The sequence below is a fragment of the Musca domestica genome, unplaced genomic scaffold, assembly GCF_030504385.1.
Source record: "Musca domestica strain aabys unplaced genomic scaffold, Musca_domestica.polishedcontigs.V.1.1 38, whole genome shotgun sequence".
NCBI lineage: Eukaryota > Metazoa > Arthropoda > Insecta > Diptera > Muscidae > Musca > Musca domestica.
In genome coordinates this window covers 8139419-8150540 of record NW_026712324.1, presented here as the reverse complement: position 1 = coordinate 8150540, position 11122 = coordinate 8139419, and the positions used below count along the sequence as shown (strand labels likewise).

Sequence of the window (11122 nt, the reverse complement as noted above, 5' to 3'; positions counted from 1 at the left end):
TTTCATTCGTTGGGGACGTTTTTTATTTTGGTTTCCGAAGATGAAGTAGTCAGCTGTTCTTATGTTGTCGGCCGTTTTGTTTTGATTCCATTTGTGTTGTCGGCCTTTCCCTTTTGATTTCCATCTTTATTGAGATTTTCTTTCTGTGCTGTCTTTCTTTTCAGTGTTGCCAAGTGTCCCTTACTTGCCAAAGTAAACCAAAGAACTCGTCACTCGAAGGGGGAGTTATCGGATAATTCACCAAATTAGAAATATATAATAAGACGAATACAAAACCCCAGGAAACAATGGCATCCTTGAAAATACCAGATAGCAAATTAACACGTAAGTATTGGAATTGAGGATAGCAAGAAGAGAATGACTTCATTCAGGAATGTAAGCAAGGTTCCTGATAGCAACATTAAAGTGTATTTTGGGAGTGGGGAGGTGAATGTCAAAGTCCACATTAAGTTATGACTGATGTGAATGTGTATAAATGGACATTGATCGTGAATGATTGTGACTTTAAAAAATATGTACGTTAAATTCCTGGAACATGAGTTCGGAGTTAGGTGTTTTTTATGATAGCCAACGAGAATGTAACCTTTGACATTATTATGTATCTCAAGTGAAACACGAGCAAATTTCATTGAAATTATTTTAATGGATACTAATAATCGTAAAGCTTAATATATATTTAGGTACTAAGGTGTTTTCCAGTGGTTGTAATTATTGCAAGAAGGTGCTTTTAATGTCAGTCAAGCTATTCCAGTTATTCGTGCCAAACTTAGTTCCATGGTTCGTTCCTTGTTATAAGACCTACAAACTTTTGGAAGTAAGTTTTAAATATTTCTAGAGGATTTATAGAAGTAATTTCCGAGGCTGCCATTGAAGAATTTTATTGGTTGGACATTACTATACAAGAATGTACACATTTTTGTACCCTACACCACATAGTGGTAAGGGTATTATGTCTTTGTGCATTTGTTTGTAACATGGAGAAGGAAACGAGATAGACCCATAGTTACTTTTGAGAACCTTCATAGAATCACTTTCTGAGTCGATTTATGCATGTCAGTCCGTCTGTCCGTCCGTCCGTCTGTCCGTCTGTCCATGTATTCTTGTGAACAAAATGCAGGTCGCATTTATTATCCGATTGAGATGAAATTTTCCAAACAATATTTTTTTGGCCCAAGGACGAACCCTATTGAAATTGGTGAGAATCGGATCAAATTTAGATATAGCTGCCATATATATCTTCATCCGATTTCGGGTTAAATGTGCAGCAAATGTCCACTATCAGTCCAAATTACCTGAATTTTGGCACACCCAACCGTTCGGCCTAGAAGCAAGTATATCAAATTTGGAGAAAATCGGTTCAGATATAGTTATAGCTCCCATATATATCTTTCATCCGATTTGATCTTTAAGTCCCTCACATTCCTACTATGCACTCCACAACCGTGATATTTGGTACCAGGTATTAGATGGAGCACAGAAATAGCTGTTTTAAATTTTATCGAAATCGGTTCAGATTTGGATATAGCTCCCATATATATCTTCATCCGATTTCGGGTTAATTGACCACCAAATGACCAATATCAGCCCAAATGGCCCGAATTTTGGCACATGAGACCGAGATTAGCCTTAAAGCAAATACAACAAATTTGGAGAAAATCGGTTCAGAAACAGATATAGCTCCCATATATTTCTTTTATCCGATTTTGTGTTTAAGCCTCTCACATTCGTAATATGCACTCCACAAGAATGATATTTGGTACCAGATATAAGATACAGTCCAGAAATAGCTGTTTGTAATTTTATCGAAATCGGTTCAGATTTGGATATAGCTCCCATATATATCTTCATCCGATTTCGTGTTAATTGTGCATTAAATGGCCAATATCAGCCCAAATCACCTGAATTTTCGTACATAATTCAGTACGAATTCAGTCTAGAAGCTAATACGTCAAATTTGGAGAAACCCGGTTCAGAGATAGCTATAGTTCGTAAAATGCACGATAGAATTAGATAGATTTTGATTTTGTACCAAATATCTCATAGAGCTCTGAAATGCCCTGTATAAACCTTTTTACGAGAGCTCTACTAAATATGCATAGTGGTGTAGGGTATCATATAGTCGGCCCCGCCCGACTTTTGAGCTTTCCTTACTGGTTTTAAATGCCATCGTAAAACTTTAACTCTAATTTAGTAAAAAATCTCGAATTTTTTGAAATTTTGTCCAGAGGTAGATATTTGCATCCCGATTCCGGGAAAGTATTTTTTTCCCGGAAGAGGGTGCCGGATACCCAGATATTTGAACCGAGGTTTCAAGACCCGGGTTAGACCCGTACCTACTAATCAGATGTGGACAATATAGGTATCATTTGAAAGCTAATGAAAATAATAATGTTTACCAGGGGGTTAGGAAAGAGCAACCTAGGTTTCGGAAAGAGCCACCAATCCTCATCAGTTTCCTTGTTTTTTGTCTGGGATATTCTTTAAGGAATTATTATTTAAAATTCTTTTATAAGGTATTAAAAACAACAATAATGGGATTTATCCTGGCTATTTTGCAACAACAAAATACTAGGGTATCCCGGACAAACATGCCAACACTGTTTTGCTAATGAAAATACCTCCGCAACAAGTGATGATATTATTTAAAACGGATCCGGAGTTATGTCAAAATTATTTTGGACATGGATTTTTTAAAAAAGTCGAAAATGGCTCCATTTTGGTTGTCCTCAACATTTGCCAAATTATAGTTGACACTATAACCCTTCCAAAGTGCTACAATATGAGTTATTATCTTTTGGAATTCAGTGATATAGGTCTTTGAACCCGGCCGAGCCGATTATGTTCAGTATATTGAAATAATGTTTTCAGAATAAAATGTAACTGTGACTGATACTTTTTGGAATTACTTTGTAGGGGATCCTGTCAGAGCTCCCTAAGCCTAAGAGCTGTTTTTATTATGACTTATTCATAAATGTACTTGCTATGCTGCTCCTATGAGTCTGAATTTTGTCTTCGTTTATTGGTCTTTGGTTTTAGCATGGGAGGCGGTAGTCTCTCAAAATACACTGAAGGATTTGTACGTTCAGTGTCTGTGGAAATCATCCAAGCTTCTCATGATAGACAGAATTTCTGCTCACAGGTGTTCTACATGATCTAGAGAGGTAAGTTCAAAGAAATGAACTACCCCACGGTTCTAGTGTTTCCATTTGACAGCATATTCAAGTCTTGGGGCGCGGACATATACTTTTGTTGCAGTACCTGTTAAAGTGTTGCAATGGGAGTCATCTAAACCATATTATGGGAATTCAACTTTTCCACAAGCCGTGTGGGAAAACTTACACGTTCTACAGAGGGAGGTCCAACGTTATAAAATATAGCCTCTAGATAAAGAAGCCCATCGAGCAGGTCTGAATAGCATTCGTACTGATAGATTCACAGATGCCATTAGCAACTGCAGTGCCCCCCCCCCCTCTTTCATTGCACTCCTCATCGTCTCAAGTAATAAGTGTCAGGATAGGAAATGTGAAACTTTTTTAATATATTTGGTTCCCAGTCCATTGTAGTGTTATGGGGAATGAAATGGCTGATGAATTAGCTTGAAGTTGTTCCTAGTCTTCAAGAAGGCCTTCACCGGGAGGCTGGCAGGAAATGTCACTTGGAAATCGGTTGCAAGGCAATAAAAACTCGAGAAGAATAACCTATTGCCTTCTATCAATAGATAGTTCAGATGTAAGAATCGGAGTAGGCGTATTGAGGGTCCACATCAGTATTAGATATTTGAACCTGAAAAGGAAAACGAGACAAAATCCTACACCACCCTATGCCACCGAACAACCGACAAAAGCTAATCGTTAGGTGGGAGATAAAAACTCTAGCATCCTTCTTGGACATATATTCCATCCATATATATCTTATTTCGCTTCTTCGGATAGACAGAATGGGCCAAAGGTCTTCGAGTGACGTAACTGCCGACTTCTGGGTGACTGTGATATTCTTAAAGCAAAAGTTGGTATCCCACATCCGAATTGAGAATGATCACAACCACCGACGCTGTTAGGGGGCGACGCACCTCTTCCGAAATTATCAATTTTTTTTTATATTTTCTGAATCGTTTCCAAGAAAAATCTAATTTCTGTCCCATCCCCCAGGAAAGTTTTTGATTGAAAAGCATTTCTGGTAATCCTGTAACACAGGGACACGCCTAGTGGGATTTATGCCTCCTATAAAATCGTTACTTTGACTTTTTTTACATTTTAGATCGGAAAACTTCTTACTTTTTTTCGGATTGTATTTCTTGCCCAAATATACGTATTTTTAAGAAACAGAATAACTCAGTGTTTACTCTGTCAGGAACTGCAACATTTGGATGGTGTCTAGGGCTGATTTCTCAATATCCTTTTGTTAGATTATTTTATTATTCAGTCCAAGCAGATACTTTTGTTTTCGTCATTTGATAAGCTTGTTTTGTTATGGCCTTTGAATTATTGATTTCATAGATTTAAACCAGAATTCTTATCTCTAGACCAACTGATAGACATACATATACAGGCTAATCTTTTTCATTTGCGTTATCGATAATTTCCAAAACAGCTAAAATAACTTTCATTATAATACATTCTTTTATTTCAATTATAGTAAGCAGCATGGAATCGAAAAGTGGTGACGGAACAACAAAAAACATTAGATACAGACATGCTGGCGATTTAACTGGGGAGCCACCAACAAGAGAGGTTAATATAAACAAAGTACTTTAGTCTTTAAATTGCAGTTTTAATATTTGTTTCCTTTTTTTATCTAGTTTGCTGAAGTCACTATTCCCGTGCCTTGGGGCCACTTGGCTGGCAAATGGTATGGCCCTCAAGATGTCCAACCCATATTGGGTTTACATGGCTGGCAGGATAATGCTGGTACATTTGATTTGCTAGTGCCATTGCTGCCACCAGATATTGCTTTTCTTTCGGTCGATTTACCGGGACATGGCTTATCTTCCAGGCTACCAGATGGTTGTTACTACAATACCATTGACAATCTGTATATTATACGTGTAATCATGAAACAATACAAATGGGAGAAATTATCGTTGATTGGCCACTCAATGTCGTCGATTATTGGTTTTGTATTTGCTGCCGTTTTTCCCGATAAAGTTGATATGTTCATTGGCATCGATGCCCTGAAACCCCATCAGAGGCCTTTTCCCAGCGTTATACGCACTATGGAAACGCGTATGGATGAATTTTTACGTGAAGATGAACGTAATCGCAATAAAAGTGAACCTCCCAGCTACACCTACAATGAGCTAATCGAACGTATTTATGTCGGCACATTCCATTCGGTGAACAAGGATCTATGCAAACATATGTTGGCCCGTAATATACAAAAATCGGAAAAATACCCAGACAAGTATTTCTTTACACGTGACAGACGTTTGAAATTCTACAATTATGCTGTGGGCTCCCAAGAGTTGTGTGTGGAAATGGCCAGACGTATCACCTGTCCCTATCTCTTTATTAAGGCCCGCAACTCTTCATATTTTGAAGATAAAAAGTATTACGATGAAGTTATGGACGTCCTGAAAACCAAACCGAATTTTGAATATGTTGAAGCTGATGGTACCCATCATTTACATATCAATAACCCTGAAAATGTAATTGGACCCATTGTTGATTTTATTAATCGTTTTGGTCCCGTGGCAAGGACAAAACAGGCAAAGGCCGCCAAGCAAGCAGCACAAGCCGATAAAGAAAGTAAACTCTAGAGTGTATAATGTGCTGATAAAGAGGCTAGATTTGAAAGTCATCAATGATAAGCGTGATATTTAAATATACCTAACGTATTCTACTACTTAAAAAATCCCAGGGAAATATATAACACAAATTTTATTTGTATGTATGTATTATTATTGTATGTTTGTATGCCTTAACATATTGTAATTGTTAGCTATTAATTTTGTATAAGAAGTGCATGCACAGCATGCTGAAATAATGTGAATGGTTTTAAATAAAAAATAAGAGCACAAATTAAAGAGAACTCCAAGTTCTAACTTAAAACCAGTAAGGAAAGCTCAAAAGTCGGGCGGGGCCGACTATATGATACCCTACACCACTATGCACTTTTAGTAGAGCTCTCGTAAAAAGGTTTATACAGGGCATTTCAGAGCTCCATGAGATATTTGGTACAAAATCAAAATCTATCTAATTCTATCGTGCATTTCACGAACTATAGCTATCTCTGAACCGGGTTTCTCCAAATTTTACGTATTAGCTTCTAGACTGGTGATTTGGGCTGATTTTGACCATTTAGTACACATTTAACCCGAAATCGGATGAAGATATATATGAGAGCTATATCCAAATCTGAACCGATTTCGATAAAATTTAAAACAGCTATTCCTGTGCTCCATCTAATACCTGGTACCAAATATCACGGTTGTGGAGTGAATATTACGAATGTATGGGACTAAAACTCTAAATCGGATGAAACATATATATGGTTGCTATATCAATATCTATATCTGAACCGATTTTCACTAAATTTGATATACTTGCTTCTAGGCTGAATTTGGTCCGATGTACTAAAATTCAGTCCATTTGGACTTATATCGGCCATTTGGTGCACAATTAACCCGAAATCGGATGAAGATATATATGGGAGCTATATCCAAATCTGAACCGATTTCGATAAAATTACAAACAGCTATTTCTGGGCTGTATCTTATATCTGGTACCAAATATCATTCTTGTGGAGTGCATATTACGAATGTGAGAGACTTAAACACCAAATCGGATGAAAGATATATATGGGAGCTATAGCTATATCTGAACCGATTTTCTCCAAATTTATTGTATTTGCTTTAAGGCTAATCTCGGTCACATGTGCCAAAATTCGGGCCATTTGGGCTGATATTGGCCATTTGGTGGTCAATTAACCCGAAATCGGATGAAGATATATATGGGAGCTATATCCAAATCTGAACCGATTTCGATAAAATTTGAAACAGCTATTTCTGTGCTCCATCTAATACCTGGTACCAAATATCACGGTTGTGGAGTGCATAGTAGGAATGTGAGGGACTTAAAGATCAAATCGGATGAAAGATATATATGGGAGCTATAGCTATATCTGAACCGATTTTCTCCAAATTTGATATACTTGCTTCTAGGCCGAACTCGGTTGGGTGTGCCAAAATTCAGGTAATTTGGACTGATAGTGGATATTTGGTGCACATTTAACCCGAAATCGGATGAAGATATATATGGGAGCTATATCTAAATTTGATCCGATTCTCACCAATTTCAATAGGGTTCGTCCTTGGGCCAAAAAAATATTGTTTGGAAAATTTCATCTCAATCGGATAATAAATGCGACCTGCATTTTGTTCACAAGAATACATGGACAGACGGACGGACGGACGGACGGACAGACGGACTGACATGCATAAATCGACTCAGAAAGTGATTCTATGAAGGTTCTCAAAAGTAACTATGGGTCTATCTCGTTTCCTTCTCCATGTTACAAACAAATGCACAAAGACATAATACCCTTACCACTATGTGGTGTAGGGTATAAAAAGGTGGAAATAATTTTCAAAAAATCTTTGCCTGCAGCATATATTTACCTTAAATTTAGCGAACGAATATCTGGTATTAGTATGGTTTTCAAATTATCAAGCCATAACTGATTACCAAGGCAACGTGAAATCCTTGAGTATATTTTTAATAGACCATAAATGTGGGTGTTATAAGAGTTTATGAGTAAAAAAGCGTACCGAAAGTCGGCTCCAAGTTTAGTTGAATGGACGGGCAACTGCTTTATATGGAAAAATACTCAACTTGAATACCTTACTGAAAATTTTGAAATTGAATAAATGAAGTTTTACCAAAGTTTTTATAAAGATTTAAATAGACATAATTTAAAAATAAAGAGTTTGAAAAAGGTCCAATGAATATTAATGTTGAAGGATACTTGGCAGCATTATAGTCAAAAATCCCTAGGATGTGAATGTTACCTAACAGATTTAGAGTCTACAATTTATTTTTGTCTCATTTTCATTTTCAAAGGAACTGAATTTGTTGATAACTTTTGTGGACTCACTTAAACATAGGATTTTCTCAGGTCCTAGCAAAGACACAAAGTGACCAAACTTTACTCGAGTTCAAAAAGGGTAAACAAAGAGATGTGAGTTATTGAAAGGGAAATTTTAGACAATTATATACATAAAAGAGTAGTAGTAGTATAGCTGACTGAGAATCAACGCCCATACAAAACAACTGAAGCTAGAATCTTGAAATTTTCCACAAGGGTCAGGCATGGTGCGAAGGCGTGTGATAAGGCTGGGTTTTTGGAAATGCCTACTAATAAATAACGAAAGTACTAAAAATTGATTACTCTGTATTGGACAAATTTTGTATTGATGGTCACTGGTGGAGTACAGGATAGATGCACCAAAGGATTTGTGGAACATCAAACTTTACGTTTGCGAATAGCTCTGTAATAATCTTCTCAAATGACAGCATTTGGTATTATGTGAACGGATAGTATAAAACTTGAAATGTGGTATAAGAATCAAGATTGGAGAATAAGTTTAATATATGAAGATGATTTTGGAAAAGTCTACTAAGTGTGCGAACTGTACTATATGGTACTTAATTTGGAACAGTTTGGTTTAGGGTGAACGGATGAAGCTGGAATTTTGAAAATTTTGTATTGGGGCTCTATTGGTGAGAGGTTTGTCATAAAGTGGTGGATTTGGAAATGTGCACTGCAAGTGTAAAAAAAGTACTATATTTGGTACAATTTGGTATGGGATGAGAAGATTGTTCTGGAAATCTGGTGTTATGGTCGCTGTTCATGTGTATCCTGGAAAAATACTATAATTGTTCGAGAAGCACTAAATGCTATTACATTTGGTATACATCGAAAGGATAAAGCTGGAATCCTGAATTTTGATATTGAGATCTCTTTTGGTATTTGGAATTGCGATGTGGAGGTGGGTTTGGAAATGCGTCCTATAGCTGTTCGAAAAGTACTAAATTAAACTAAACATGGTATTGGGTGAAGGAATAGAGCTGAAATCCTGAAATTCTATATGGATGCCACGCTTGTTGTATGTGGTTAAGATATGGGATGAGTTTGGTACTATAGTAGTTCGGAAAGTACTAAACTTGGTTAATAAATTTTGTATTGGATGAAGGAATAGATCCGAAATCCTGAAATTCTAATGTTTTCAAGGACGAACAATACCATAACCATAAACCAGGCCATTACAATATTCCAGATAATGAGGCAGCAAATGAATAGGCAAGACGGCAATCTCCCTAACAAAATGTGGCCTATAATCTTCGAGAAGCGAAGAAGATGGCTCATCTCCATGTCGAAACTTGACCTAAAACTTGGGGGTGGCTATCATCACAGGTAACTGTAGCGACCAACAGAGCTGTTATCTGGGGTTATAAAAAAATATTTTTGGGATACTTTTGAGGACCAACAGGGACTTAAATGTGGATTTTTATAAAATGTTTTTCAAGGACAAAAATCCTGGATTTTTTCAATAACCAACAGAGCCATATAGGTGAACTTTTAAATTATATTTTTTTAAGAAACGATAGACCCATAAATTAAAAAAAAATTCAAGCACAAGAAGGATAACTGAAGATTTTTAAAATATATCTTTGTAAGGCCCACAGAGCCATAATCGTGGATTTTTAAAGAAAATATTTAAAACTAAAAGATCCATAATCGCGGATTTTTAGAAAATTGCTAAGGGCCAACAGATCTATTTTCCTTTGTTTTTAAACAATTTTATTTCAAGGACCAACAGAGCCATAAATGGACATTTTTAAGGAATTTTTAAGGGCCAACAGATCTATTTTTCTTGGTTTTCAAACGATTTTATTTCAAGGACCAACTGAACCATAAATGGTGATTTTTAAAGAATAGTTAAGTAGAGACCAGCAGAGCCACAATCGTTTATATATATACAGAGTGAGATAAAAAATGCAACAAAATCAAACGCCATAATATTTGGGGTTGAAATGGACCAAAAACTGAAAAAATTCCTGATTTTGCACTTGCTCTAAAGGTCGCAATTATAGACCAATCGACGCGGAATTTCGCATGTAGCTAGAGTTTAGGGCAGGGAAGAAGCCTACCCATTTGGGTGGTTATCGGATAATATTTAGCGGGTAAAATAGACCATATCTTTTTTGTTGAAAAAATTCAAAATTTTTCATTAAACCGCGAATATTTTAAATCCCGACGAAATCACAAACCCATGACAAGGTTACTTCTGATCTTTACATTGATGTTAACATCTAAAAAATCGGATATATAGAAAATATGTGCGATATATATGTTTATCAAAGAAGATATGCTTGAAAAATCTCTTATATGTCGAGAACGGCTGAACTGATTTCGACAGTTCTCATTAATTCAGAATGGCCTCTTGGCAGGAAAGAAAAAACGCCTAAAAAAATCGCATAAAATATCTCTCTAAAGATGAACATATTGATTTTGTAAAATTTTCTCATATTTTTTTCAATTTTGTCATATTTTTGGCATATTTTCATTTTGAATTAAACATTTGGTAATATTTCTACAGCTAACAAAACTAAGTAGTTAGGATATCAGGATATCATATACAGATCGCATTTATGACCCGATCCTTACGAAATTTTGCATGGAGATAAGATGAGGGTCAGAATAAAAGCCTATTCTTTTTGGAGATGATCGTCATATATTTAGGGGTTGGAATGGACCAAAAAATATTGGTTCCAGATCTAGGAAGACCATTTACGTGCAACATCTACCAATAAATTGGAAATGAGCAAATTAGTTTAAGTTGCTATTATTCGAAAATTAGAGAACGGAACGTGATGGTTTTCTTTTATTATTTGTCACAATATCGTGTGGAATTCTTTCGAGTATCTCGCCTATATAAACTGTATCGTTTATTACAGTGTTGTAGGGTATTCAACGGTCGGCCCCGCTCGGCTGTAGCCTTTGCTTACTTGTTTTATTTGGTATTTGTCTCAGGTACAATCTGCGATTTTTTTAGCAATTGAATTCCAATTTGTCCATGATCATTTTGAAACAATTTCAAAATTAGTAATATTAAAATAAAACA

At 36.1% G+C, this 11122-nt stretch overlaps 1 protein-coding gene across 2 annotated transcripts; it reads left to right on the top strand.

The window, feature by feature from the left end:
* The first annotated feature begins 223 nt into the window (after positions 1–223).
* LOC101897459 (probable serine hydrolase) lies at positions 224–6047 on the top strand. 2 transcript variants are annotated; one of them, XM_005181789.4, is made up of 3 exons: positions 224–324; positions 4636–4730; positions 4799–6047. In XM_005181789.4, exons 1-3 carry the CDS (start codon positions 288–290, stop codon positions 5753–5755), a joined length of 1089 nt encoding a protein of 362 aa, XP_005181846.2. In that variant the 5' UTR covers positions 224–287; the 3' UTR covers positions 5756–6047. The 2 variants fall into 2 exon arrangements, with proteins under 2 accessions (XP_005181846.2, XP_058982367.1); XM_059126384.1 differs by lacking the exon at positions 224–324 and adding an exon at positions 796–814.
* Positions 6048–11122: the final 5075 nt, after the last annotated feature.